This window comes from Myiozetetes cayanensis, unplaced genomic scaffold, assembly GCF_022539395.1.
Source record: "Myiozetetes cayanensis isolate MyiCay16 unplaced genomic scaffold, myiCay2020 scf893, whole genome shotgun sequence".
In the NCBI taxonomy this organism is placed as follows: Eukaryota; Metazoa; Chordata; class Aves; order Passeriformes; family Tyrannidae; genus Myiozetetes; species Myiozetetes cayanensis.
Window position 1 is genome coordinate 1 of NW_026088178.1, and position 10,486 is coordinate 10,486.

General features: G+C 49.9%; 1 protein-coding gene across 1 annotated transcript; it reads right to left on the reverse strand.

Annotated features, from left to right (window-relative positions):
- Positions 1 to 4,331: 4,331 nt before the first annotated feature.
- Positions 4,332 to 6,445, reverse strand: LOC126652488 (endonuclease domain-containing 1 protein-like). The gene is made up of 2 exons (XM_050339244.1): positions 6,158 to 6,445; positions 4,332 to 4,877 (listed from the first exon to the last, which is right to left on the reverse strand). The coding sequence occupies exons 1-2, from the start codon at positions 6,443 to 6,445 to the stop codon at positions 4,332 to 4,334; spliced, it is 834 nt and encodes a 277-aa protein (XP_050195201.1).
- Between the last annotated feature and the right edge of the window lie 4,041 nt (positions 6,446 to 10,486).

The following is a 10,486-nucleotide window of genomic DNA, read 5'->3' on the forward strand; positions in this document are numbered from 1 at the left end:
ATGTATTTACAGAAATAGTGCTCTCCCCTTGTATCAGTTCAGGAGGAGAAGCAGTCTCTTTTTCATTTCCAGAGCTCCAGCTCTTGTAAATAATTTTGCAGCCCCTGAAAGTTCTTCTGCTATTATCTCTAGGACAACAGCTCTGATTGGTCGCAGCTGGAACTGTCTTTCTCTCTCTCTCACTTGCCTACCATGGTCATCCCACAGTTGCAGGGGATGATGGCTTTTGAGACCACCCCTGTTTCTTGTTGGGTCCCTCCTCACAAGAGACAGTCCTTGCTGGACCTCTCTAACCTGATTGTACCTTTGGGCAACAGTTCCTCCACTGTCTGCTCCCCCTTAGGGTCACCAATTCAGGTGCACCAGCATGGATCCCTCACTGGGATCACACAAATCCTATGCGGGCCGACTTGCTCCAGCGTAGGTCTCTTTCTCCATGGGCCACAGGTCTCCAGCAGGACTCTGTTTCATCTTAGGCCTCCCATGGAGTCACAGCTTCTTCATTCACTCCTCTGCTCCAGCGTGGGCTCCTTCATGAGCTGCAGAGGGTGTCCTCACTCAATAATCTTCCACAAGTGGCAGGGGTTTTTAGTTTTTAATCTTTCCCCTGCTGAAGGGAGAGAGAGAGGCAGAGAGAGGGAGGGGAAAAGGAGTCCCCCCCTTTTCAGGCTTCTGTCTCCTGTGGCTGCCAGCTTTGACCTTGGAGGCTGTGCTGTCTCTCTCTCTGCCTGCAATTCCTTCTGCAGTACTTCTCGTCCAGGCAGTCTTCTTTTCTTACTAAAAGTTTTGATTGGCTTTGCTCCAGAAATCCACCTGGAAAAAACTCTTTTCAGCCTCAGGTGGATTCTGGTTGGTAAACCCACAACAGTGGTTCTGCTGGAGCCTCAGCGCTTCCAGCAGAGAGGATGGGCATACCCTGGAGCTTTGGAGATCCCTGAGAACCTCATCCTTGGAGATGGCCACAAACCCCTTCCCAGCCAGGAACCACCTCTGTGTCCTGCCCATCTGTTGCTGCCTGGAGTGCTGAGGGCTCCCAGGTGCCTCCTGAGCCGGCTCCTCCAGAGCTCCTTCAGGGCTGCGCCGCTGCCGGGCAGGTTGGAGAGGCTGGGGGAGACCCTGAGGAGAAGGGGCGGTGGGAGGCCATGGAGGGATGAGGTGTTGCAGAGGCCTTGATGGGAAAGGCAGTGGGAAACCTGGAGGGGAATCTCTGAGGGGGTGGGTGGCAGGAGACCTAAGAGGGGACAGAAGGGGTGAAGGCCCTGATGGGAACAGGATGCTGGGAAGGTGTTTGTGATTGTGGGTAAGGGTCAAGGGGTGGATCTGTGTAAATTGTCCACTTTCCTTCTGTGTTGTGAGGATGTTACATTGCTTTGTTTTGTGAGGAATTCTGGTTATGCTTTGTTTTGGTTGATTTTCTTTGTTGATGTAAGTGAAGGTTGCATGATGACTGTGGATTTTAACCATAATTCTTAACTATGTGGTTTACAGAGGTGAGGGCTGGAATGTATTGGATTTGCGTGGCCAGGCTGTGGTAGTGGGGGGGCTGCAAGGGCTGGCTTCTGTGAGAAGCTGCTGGAAGCTTCCCCCATGTGTGGTAGAGCCAATGCCAGCCAGCTGCAGGATGGATCCACTGCTGGCCAAGGCTGAGCCAATCAGGAATGACAGTGACACCTCAGGGATTATGTATTTAAGAAGGTAAAAAGACAAAGAACCAGACAAAACTGCAGTCAGAGAAGAGCGGAGGGAGAACCTGTGAACAACAATGCAAACACCAAGGTCAGTGCAGAAGGAGGGGCAGGAGGTGCTCCAGACACTGGAGCTGAGGTTCCTCTGCAGCCCGTGGTGCAGCCCATGGTGAGGCAGCTGTGCCCCTGCAGCCCATGGAAAAGCCCATGCTGCAGCAAGTGAATGCCTGAAGGAGGCTGTGGCCCTGTGGGAGGCCCCTGCTGGAGCAGGTTTTCCCTGGCAGGACTTGTGGTCCTGGGGGGGACCCAGTCTGGAGCAGCCTGTTCCAGAAGGCCTCCACTGTATGGAAAAGGGACCCATGTTGCAATACTTTGTAGAGAATGGTTGCCTGTCAGATGGACCCAAATTTTGGAGAAGTTTATGAAGGACTGTCTGCCATGGATGGACCAAAGTGGAAGCAGGGGTAGAACTCCTCTCCCTGAGCAGCAGCAGCAACAACCTTTGATGAGTTGACCATAAGCCCCCTTCCCCATCTCTCTGTGCTGCTCTTGGGGAGGGTAGACCTGGGGCAGGAGGGAGGGGTGGGGAGAAGGTGTTTGTAGGATTTCTTGTAAAAGGAAAATGAAAAGTCATTCTCAATCTCTGGCTCTGATTCTGCTTGTGATAAATTTAATGAACATTCCCATTTGGAGTCTGCTTTGCCCATGATGGTGATCAGTGAGTGATCTCTCCCAGTCCTTATCTCCACTCATTAACCCTCTGTTATATTTCTCTCCTCTGTTCTGATGGAGAGGGGAGTGAGAAAGCGGCTTTAGTGGGTACCAGGCATCCAGCCAGGGTCAACCCACTACAGCAAATTAGGTTTTGTCTGCAGTCCGTTGTGTCTGACCTTTCTGGAAAGAGGGTTGGAGGGTTTTGGGGATCTTAGGTGGTCTTGTTCTCCCCCTACTGTCCGTGCTCACCTCTGGGCATCATTCCTACACTTGGGCTGTACTGTGCTGTGCTTATCTCCAGGAACTCCAGCAAGGATATTTCTGCTGCCCTATGTCCACATGGCCCCTTCTCCAACCACATCTTGTTCTGTCTCGTGGTGTGTCATTACCAGCAATCCTTGGCTGACTCCACAGCCATGCAGCTACTGGGGTTTGAGCCATACACATTGGCCCCTTTTGCTCTGACATTTTGCACCTGCTGAGCTGAGAAGTTCAGGCTCAGGCTGGTACCTCTGGAAGTGACACAGCTTGTATGAGCTGTTTGCAGCCTGATCCACTTTGTTCATGCCCATTCCTTGGAGAAGTAACTGCAGTCTGATGGGGACACTTTAGGACATGCTATGGCATCTTTAGATTGGATTTGGACACCCCTCCTGCTGCAAGGATGCTCTGGGTACTGTGACATCACTGGTGGTGGACATTTCAGCAAGAAGCAACTTGAGGTTTATATATAAGATGACCCTGCAACCCAGCACTGGAGCAAATGATTTTTATTGCAAACTACTCAGGAACTACAGGATCTGGCACACACTGACCTTTGGATTGACACACTGAATGCATTGATTATAACGACTCCACTGAATACATGTCACAAAATCATTTAGCCATAAATCTGCAGAAAAGGTTTCAGAAGCAGAGCAGAGAATGAAGCTATCCAAGCAGTTTATCGCAGAAATTTATCTCTGACTGGTCAAGGCTTCCTCTATATCTGATGCCTGAGCCTGCCTATCTTCATAGCTTCTACAATTTGCGGGTTTTAAAAGCAAGCAAACAAAACCTTATCCCAGGATCACAGAATCACTGAACTGTTGAGGTTTGGAGGGACCTCTCAAGATCTCCTAGTCCAGACCCCTGCTCAAGCAGGGTCAGCTAGAGCAGGTTGTCCACAATCAGGTCCACTTGGGGTTTGAGCCTCTCCAGCAATGGAGACTCCACAACACCTGAGGTTGGCAACCTGAGCCACCCTAGTCCCACAGCCTTTCCTCAGGAGGTGAGGGATGAGTCAGCAGCACAGTCTCAGGGACAGCTGATGAGGAGAGGAAGGAACTAAGACCTGTATGTGGGCATGGAGCAAAAGGCAAACAAGGCCCTTGTGGTCTCAGTGAGAAGCTCTGATTTCCTTCGCAATGGGCTCACAACAAGAGAAGGACACAAACCTGTTGGAGTGGAGTCCAGAGGAGGCCACAGAGGTGCTCTGAGAGCTGGAGCACCTCTGCTCTGGAGACAGGGTGACAGAGTTGTGACTGTTCAGCTGGAAAAGGCTCCACCCCGAGGAGAATATGGATCCCATTCCATTACCTAATGGGTCTCCGTGAGAGTTGGAGGGGGACTTTGAACAAGGGCATGGACTTACCGGAGAAGGGGATTTAAACTGACAGAAGGCAGGGTCAGACTACGTATTAGTAAGAAATTCTTCCTCATGAGAGTGGTGAGGCCCTGGCAAAGGTTGCCCAGAGAAGCTGTGGCTACCCCATCCCTGGAAGTGTTGAAGGCCAGGTTGGACATGGCTGTGAGCAAGCTGGTCTAGTGGAAGGTGTCCCTGCCATTTTGCAGTGGGGGTTTGGAACTGGATGATCTTTGAGATCCCTTCCAATTACAGCATTCTGTGACTCTGTGACATGTGGGAAAAGCCCCCAACGTGGGATGTGAGGCTTATGTACGGGGACAGTCCTCATGGAACAGAGAAACCGCTCCCCTCTTATACAACTGGGTCAACCTTCTCTCCAGTGCCCCCAGCTCGAGGACCCGGACGTTGTTCTGGTTGTTCTGGGCAATGGCTCCCCAAGCAATCATGGTGTTGTTTTTGGTCTTGCAGCAGGCACTGGCCCAGGTGTGGCTGGGTACATTAACCCTGTTTTGGGAGATGTAGGAGGTCCCAGGCACAGCCCCCACAATGGCATAGGTGGTTTGACAGTCCTTGCTTTTCTTGGCCATTGTTTCCTGCTCATAGAGGTTCCAGGCGCCGTTGTTGAGTTCAGTGTCCTGGGCCACTACGTTGGTGAAGGTGAAGGTCGCGTTCCTGCCGTCCTGGGTGTTGTGATGGGCAGCAGGGCTCAAACGGCCACGGTCCAAATTGTTAAGGTGCAGGTAGTCTTGGTAGACAGCCTGGCTATCTCTGATATCATCTGGGCTGACTGAGTAAGTTTCTATGAGAGTCCTCTCTGTTTCCATATCGTTGGGCAAATTGTCACGGATCAGCTTGACAGGTAAGGAAGAGAAAAGAAAATGTGTTAGTATTGGGGATGGGAGTAATGGAGCAAGTCTCCCTGGAGCAGAAGTCTCTGAGTGTCAAGACTGAATTTCTTATTGCCTCATTCATTGTATGAAAATGTATAAATCTAGAGAAATCCTATAGCTGCCCCTCCTGAATGAACACAAGAGGTTTTAAGACAAAAGAAGCTCAGAATGTGACTTCTCTCCTTTTGACTTGTGACCTTTGTGATCCAGCCTGCAGCCTTTGCTGGGAGTGTGGTTGGATCTATGAGACTAGCACTTTCCACTCCTAGGTTTGATGAGAAACCTTCCCTGACATTGGTTCCACTGTGTCCCATCTCCACACCCCACATCTGTCCAGGACTCTCCCCAGATCCTCCCACCCCCATTCTCTCATTCTCTGATTACATGTGTGGCTGCTACAGGTTCATGAACACCTACATTCCATCCTGCTACTCTGTCCTTAGCAATTACCTTAGCTTCCTCTCTCTCTGTTCCATAATTTCCTTGGCCTATTTTACTGGAGGTCTGAAGGACATTTGGGAGAGCTCTGTTGTTTGTGGAGATCTGTGTGTCTGGTGGATCCTTCTGAAGCAAGCCTGAGGCAACAGTGCTCAAGGGCAACTGCCCATGGATGGAGATCACCCCCTTCTGACTGGACTGACACTGATGCTCCTCACTTTTCACTGCCTGAAATATCCCTCAATAAATTCCTCGGTGTTCAACAAACCCTCTCATCACTCAGTGCCTGGCTCATCCCACCCAATTCTGAGTTTCTCCTCACTTCTCTCCTATCACTTACAAAGCCTATTTGACTCCTAACTGGGAGCAATTAAGCTCTCTCAAGGATGCAAACAGCTCAGGGTAAAGTGGAGTACCACAGCCCAGCAAGACTGTTGCTCCCCAAATTTAGCTGCTGTTGGATGACTTTTCCCCATCACTGGGTCTCCCAGCACAGCAGGGCACAGAGAGGGAGATCATTTGACTTTGGAGTGGAATGGGATGTAATTTAACTTGATGTTGCTCTCAGATCAATGAAGAAAACTGGGCACCTTTGGGATAGGACTCCTCCTGCTGCTGATGTTTAAAATGCATCAGAGGATCCATGTGGTACAAATGTTTGAAGTAAGATGAGATGAATCCCATGCAGTGGGTCCATTTGCAGGTGTATATATGGGGGTGGGAGGAAATAGAGCTGTTTGGTTAAATGCTGCAGTTCATCTTTTAGTGACAGGAGGGTGACATCTGTAAGAGACAACACTCACCTGGGGCTCCACCATCCATTCTGGTGTAATTCCCTTTGCAGTTCCAGGGTTGTAGATGTAAGCAGAGTACACGGGAATACGCTCCCTTCTGTCATACAAGGTGGCAAAGAAATACTGGTTCTTGTAGCGCTGGCAGATCCAGGCTGGGTCCTGTGGCTCCAGGCCCTTTGTTGCGATCGTTTTCTGGTAGAAAAACTGATCACATATATTTGAAAGGGACTGCACCACCTCGCCGTGTCCCAGCCAGAGGCAGCTCGCCCAGACCTGCAGCAGCAGCAACCGCAGCATCGTGGGAGGATTTCAGGTGAAGGGCTCTTGCTTCCCTGGAAGGCAAATACAGAGGGAAACTCAGCTTGGAGAGAGCTGACCATGGCCTGGGGTCATTTTTGGTGATACAGCTGGCTGACAAGGGGACTATGAGACACCATGGAGGGGATAACTTCTGTCCTTCTGGCTGTGGAAAAATCACCAGGGCAAACAGGGTGAAATCTCAAATAGGGTTAAGGTGCCTACAGGAGGCATCAGATTCATCTCATCTTATCCGAAGATTTATCTTATCTGAGGAGGGATCTGAGCCTACCCCATATGCAATCAGCTCTCACAGCACAGTTATCTGAAACTGAGGCACAGCAGTGGGACAAGGTCACATTTTTCAGCCCACCTGAGTTGGTCAAGAGCTCAGCTTCTGCACTGGCATTGGAGAAAAAAGCCTGAAGCAACCCAGAGCCTGGAAGCTCTTCTCTCTCAACATCATCTCTGTCTCTTCTCCTCTGAGGACCTTCCCACAGCAGACACTCAGCTGACATTGGGAAACCTGTCCTGCTGCTCAGCTTGCATTGTCTTGGTGTCCATCCCCAGACTATGACCTTGCACACCTGGATACAGAAAATGAAGGGGCCAAGCAGATGGGAGCCACAAACACGAGGGAGAACACCTTTATCTTATTTGTATTGTGGCTGCTGCAATGCAAATACTGAGGGGCAGCTCTTGCCAGTGCAGATATGGCTTCTCCATGTCAATGTTGTCCTGATTTCCACCTCAGTTTTCTTTCTATCAGATGCTACAGGCAGCTGTCCAACCTCATGCCCAAAGCAGGGAAAGCTGGGAGGTAGCTGAGCAAATGAAGGGGATGGAAAAACCTCTTGTAAGTGCAGTACTGGAAAAAGGGAATTTTGAAGCCTTACAGGAGAGTAGAATGTCCAAACCTGCCCTTTCCATTCTCTGGAGAGAAAAGGCTGTCTCCAGAAATGAGTTTGGGTATGAAGACACTCAAAACTGAGAGCCTGCTTACAGGTGTCTGACTTCAAAGCCTTCTGCAAAAAATCCAACCCCCCTCTTGGTGATTCTGTTTTTAGGAGATGGATATCTCTGGAAAGGCATTGCAGGCCAAGCCACACCACTGATTGGAGAACCTCTTTAGGTTTTGGAGCACCTCTTTCCCACATAGCCAGGAAGAAGCCCACTTCTTGCACTGTGCTATGGAAATCAGCAGAGAATTTCTGCACCTTACCACCTTTCTTGGACTAAAGGGGCTTCAGATGCAGTCCAGCTTATGTCACATAGATGGGTTTCCCCGCAGAAAAAGATTTGCTTGCTCAAAGTTCAAGAAGCTCCACGCTGTGACTCAGGGTGGGGAGGACTGGCCTCTCACTGATTTTATGGTGTTGCACTAAAAAAGGCAAGTGTTGAACTGATGGGGAAACCCTGTCAGTAAGAGTGAGGGCTGGGGGCTCAGGGATGAGGGAGGCGGTAGTGAGAGGAAAGAGGTGGGGCCATGCACTTTTCTGTCCATTAACAGAGATCACTCTGGACTAGCTCATCCCAGCAGTGCCTCCTCACATGGTGTGGGTCATATAAGATCAGCACCAAAGGGAGGTCAGAGCCCAGATCTGCCTTTTTGTATTTTCTAGGGCTCGTGAGACCCTTTGTTCCATCCCTCCTGTTTGCTTCTCCCTCAGAAGACTCCCTCATTCAACTTAGCAGCACTGTGGTTTGCTGCTGTCCCCAAAGGAGTCAACTCCAGCCTTCGGCACAACCTGCTGTGACGAGGAGTTCCCCCTAAAACAGACCTTTCTTTCCCATAACTCTGCTCAAGTGACAGCCAGCAGCGATGGTTTCATCATGATGGATACATTTGACTCAGGGTGGATTCAGGAAGGCAGATAACACACTAGCCAGGGGCTGATTTGAGCAACGTGCCCACCTAACCACAGTCAAAGTCCGGCTCAAGACAAGTTTGGAAGAAACTAAATTCTGAAGTCGGTATGCAAAGGTGGCTGTAAGGTAATTGTCTCACTCCAGAAATAGTGCCCAATCCAGGCTGTGGCCAGGGTCTTGTAGCAGGATACTCTGCCCTTACAATGTGGTCAAACAACCCAAGATTGTATGAAAATGTATAAATCTAGAGAAATCCTATAGCTGCCCCTCCTGAATAAACACAAGAGGTTTTAAGACAAAAGAAGCTCAGAATGTGACTTCTCTCCTTTTGACTTGTGACCTTTGTGATCCAGCCTGCAGCCTTTGCTGGGAGTGTGGTTGGATCTATGAGACTAGCACTTTCCACTCCTAGGTTTGATGAGAAACCTTCCCTGACATTGGTTCCACTGTGTCCCATCTCCACACCCCACATCTATCCAGGGCTCTCCCCAGATCCTCCCACCCCCATTCTCTCATTCTCTGATTACATGTGTGGCTGCTACAGGTTCATGAACACCTACATTCCATCCTGCTACTCTGTCCTTAGCAATTACCTTAGCTTCCTCTCTCTCTGTTCCATAATTTCCTTGGCCTATTTTACTGGAGGTCTGAAGGACATTTGGGAGAGCTCTGTTGTCTGTGGAGATCTGTGTGTCTGGTGGATCCTTCTGAAGCAAGCCTGAGGCAACAGTGCTCAAGGGCAACTGCCCATGGATGGAGATCACCCCCTTCTGACTGGACTGACACTGATGCTCCTCACTTTTCACTGCCTGAAATATCCCTCAATAAATTCCTCGGTGTTCAACAAACCCTCTCATCACTCAGTGCCTGGCTCATCCCACCCAATTCTGAGTTTCTCCTCACTTCTCTCCTATCACTTACAAAGCCTATTTGACTCCTAACTGGGAGCAATTAAGCTCTCTCAAGGATGCAAAACAGCTCAGGGCAAAGTGGAGACCACAGCCCCGCAAGACTGTTGCTCCCCCCAATTTAGCTGCTGTTGGATGACTTTTCCCCATCACTGGGTCTCCCAGCACAGCAGGGCACAGAGAGGGAGGTCATTTGACTTTGGAGTGGAATGGGATGTAATTTAACTTGATGTTGCTCTCAGATCAATGAAGAAAACTGGGCACCTTTGAGATAGGACTCCTCCTGCTGCTGATGTTTAAAATGCATCAGAGGATCCATGTGGTACAAATGTTTGAAGTGAGATGAGATGAATCCCATGCAGTGGGTGCATTTGCATGTGTATATATGGGGGTGGGAGGAAATAGAGCTGTTTGGTTAAATGCTGCAGTTCATCTTTTAGTGACAGGAGGGTGACATCTGTAAGAGACAACACTCACCTGGGGCTCCACCATCCATTCTGGTGTAATTCTCTTTGCAGTTCCAGGGTTGTAGATGTAAGCAGAGTACACAGGAATACGCTTCTCTTCTGTCATACAAGGTGGCAAAGAAATGCTGGTTCTTGTAAGGTCTGGCAGATCCAGGCTGGGTTCTGTGGCATCAGGCCATTTGTTGCGATCGTTTTCTGGTAGAAAAACTGATCACATATATTTGAAAGGGACTGCACCACCTCGCCGTGTCCCAGCCAGAGGCAGCTCGCCCAGACCTGCAGCAGCAGCAACCGCAGCATCGCGGGAGGATTTCAGGTGAAGGGCTCTTGCTTCCCTGGAAGGCAAATGCAGAGGGAAACTCAGCTTGGAGAGAGCTGACCATGGCCTGGAGTCATTTTTGGTGACGCAGCTGGCTGACAAGGGGACTATGAGACACCATGGAGGGGATAACTTCTGTCCTTCTGGCTGTGGAAAAATCACCAGGGCAAACAGGGTGAAATCTCAAATAGGGTTAAGGTGCCTACAGGAGGCATCAGATTCATCTCATCTTATCCGAAGATTTATCTTATCTGAGGAGGGATCTGAGCCTACCCCATATGCAATCAGCTCTCACAGCACAGTTATCTGAAACTGAGGCACAGCAGTGGGACAAGGTCACATTTTTCAGCCCACCTGAGTTGGTCAAGAGCTCAGCTTCTGCACTGGCATTGGAGAAAAAAGCCTGAAGCAACCCAGAGCCTGGAAGCTCCTCTCTCTCAACATCATCTCTGTCTCTTCTCCTCTGAGGACCTTCCCA

Bases quoted from the DNA above. Each gene is read 5' to 3' on its own strand.
- LOC126652488 (XM_050339244.1), bottom strand. From the start codon at position 6,445: ATGCTGCGGTTGCTGCTGCTGCAGGTCTGGGCGAGCTGCCTCTGGCTG. The intron at 4,878-6,157 runs GTGAGTGTTGTC...TTACCTGTCAAG, and splicing joins AATGGATGGTGGAGCCCCAG to CTGATCCGTGACAATTTGCC.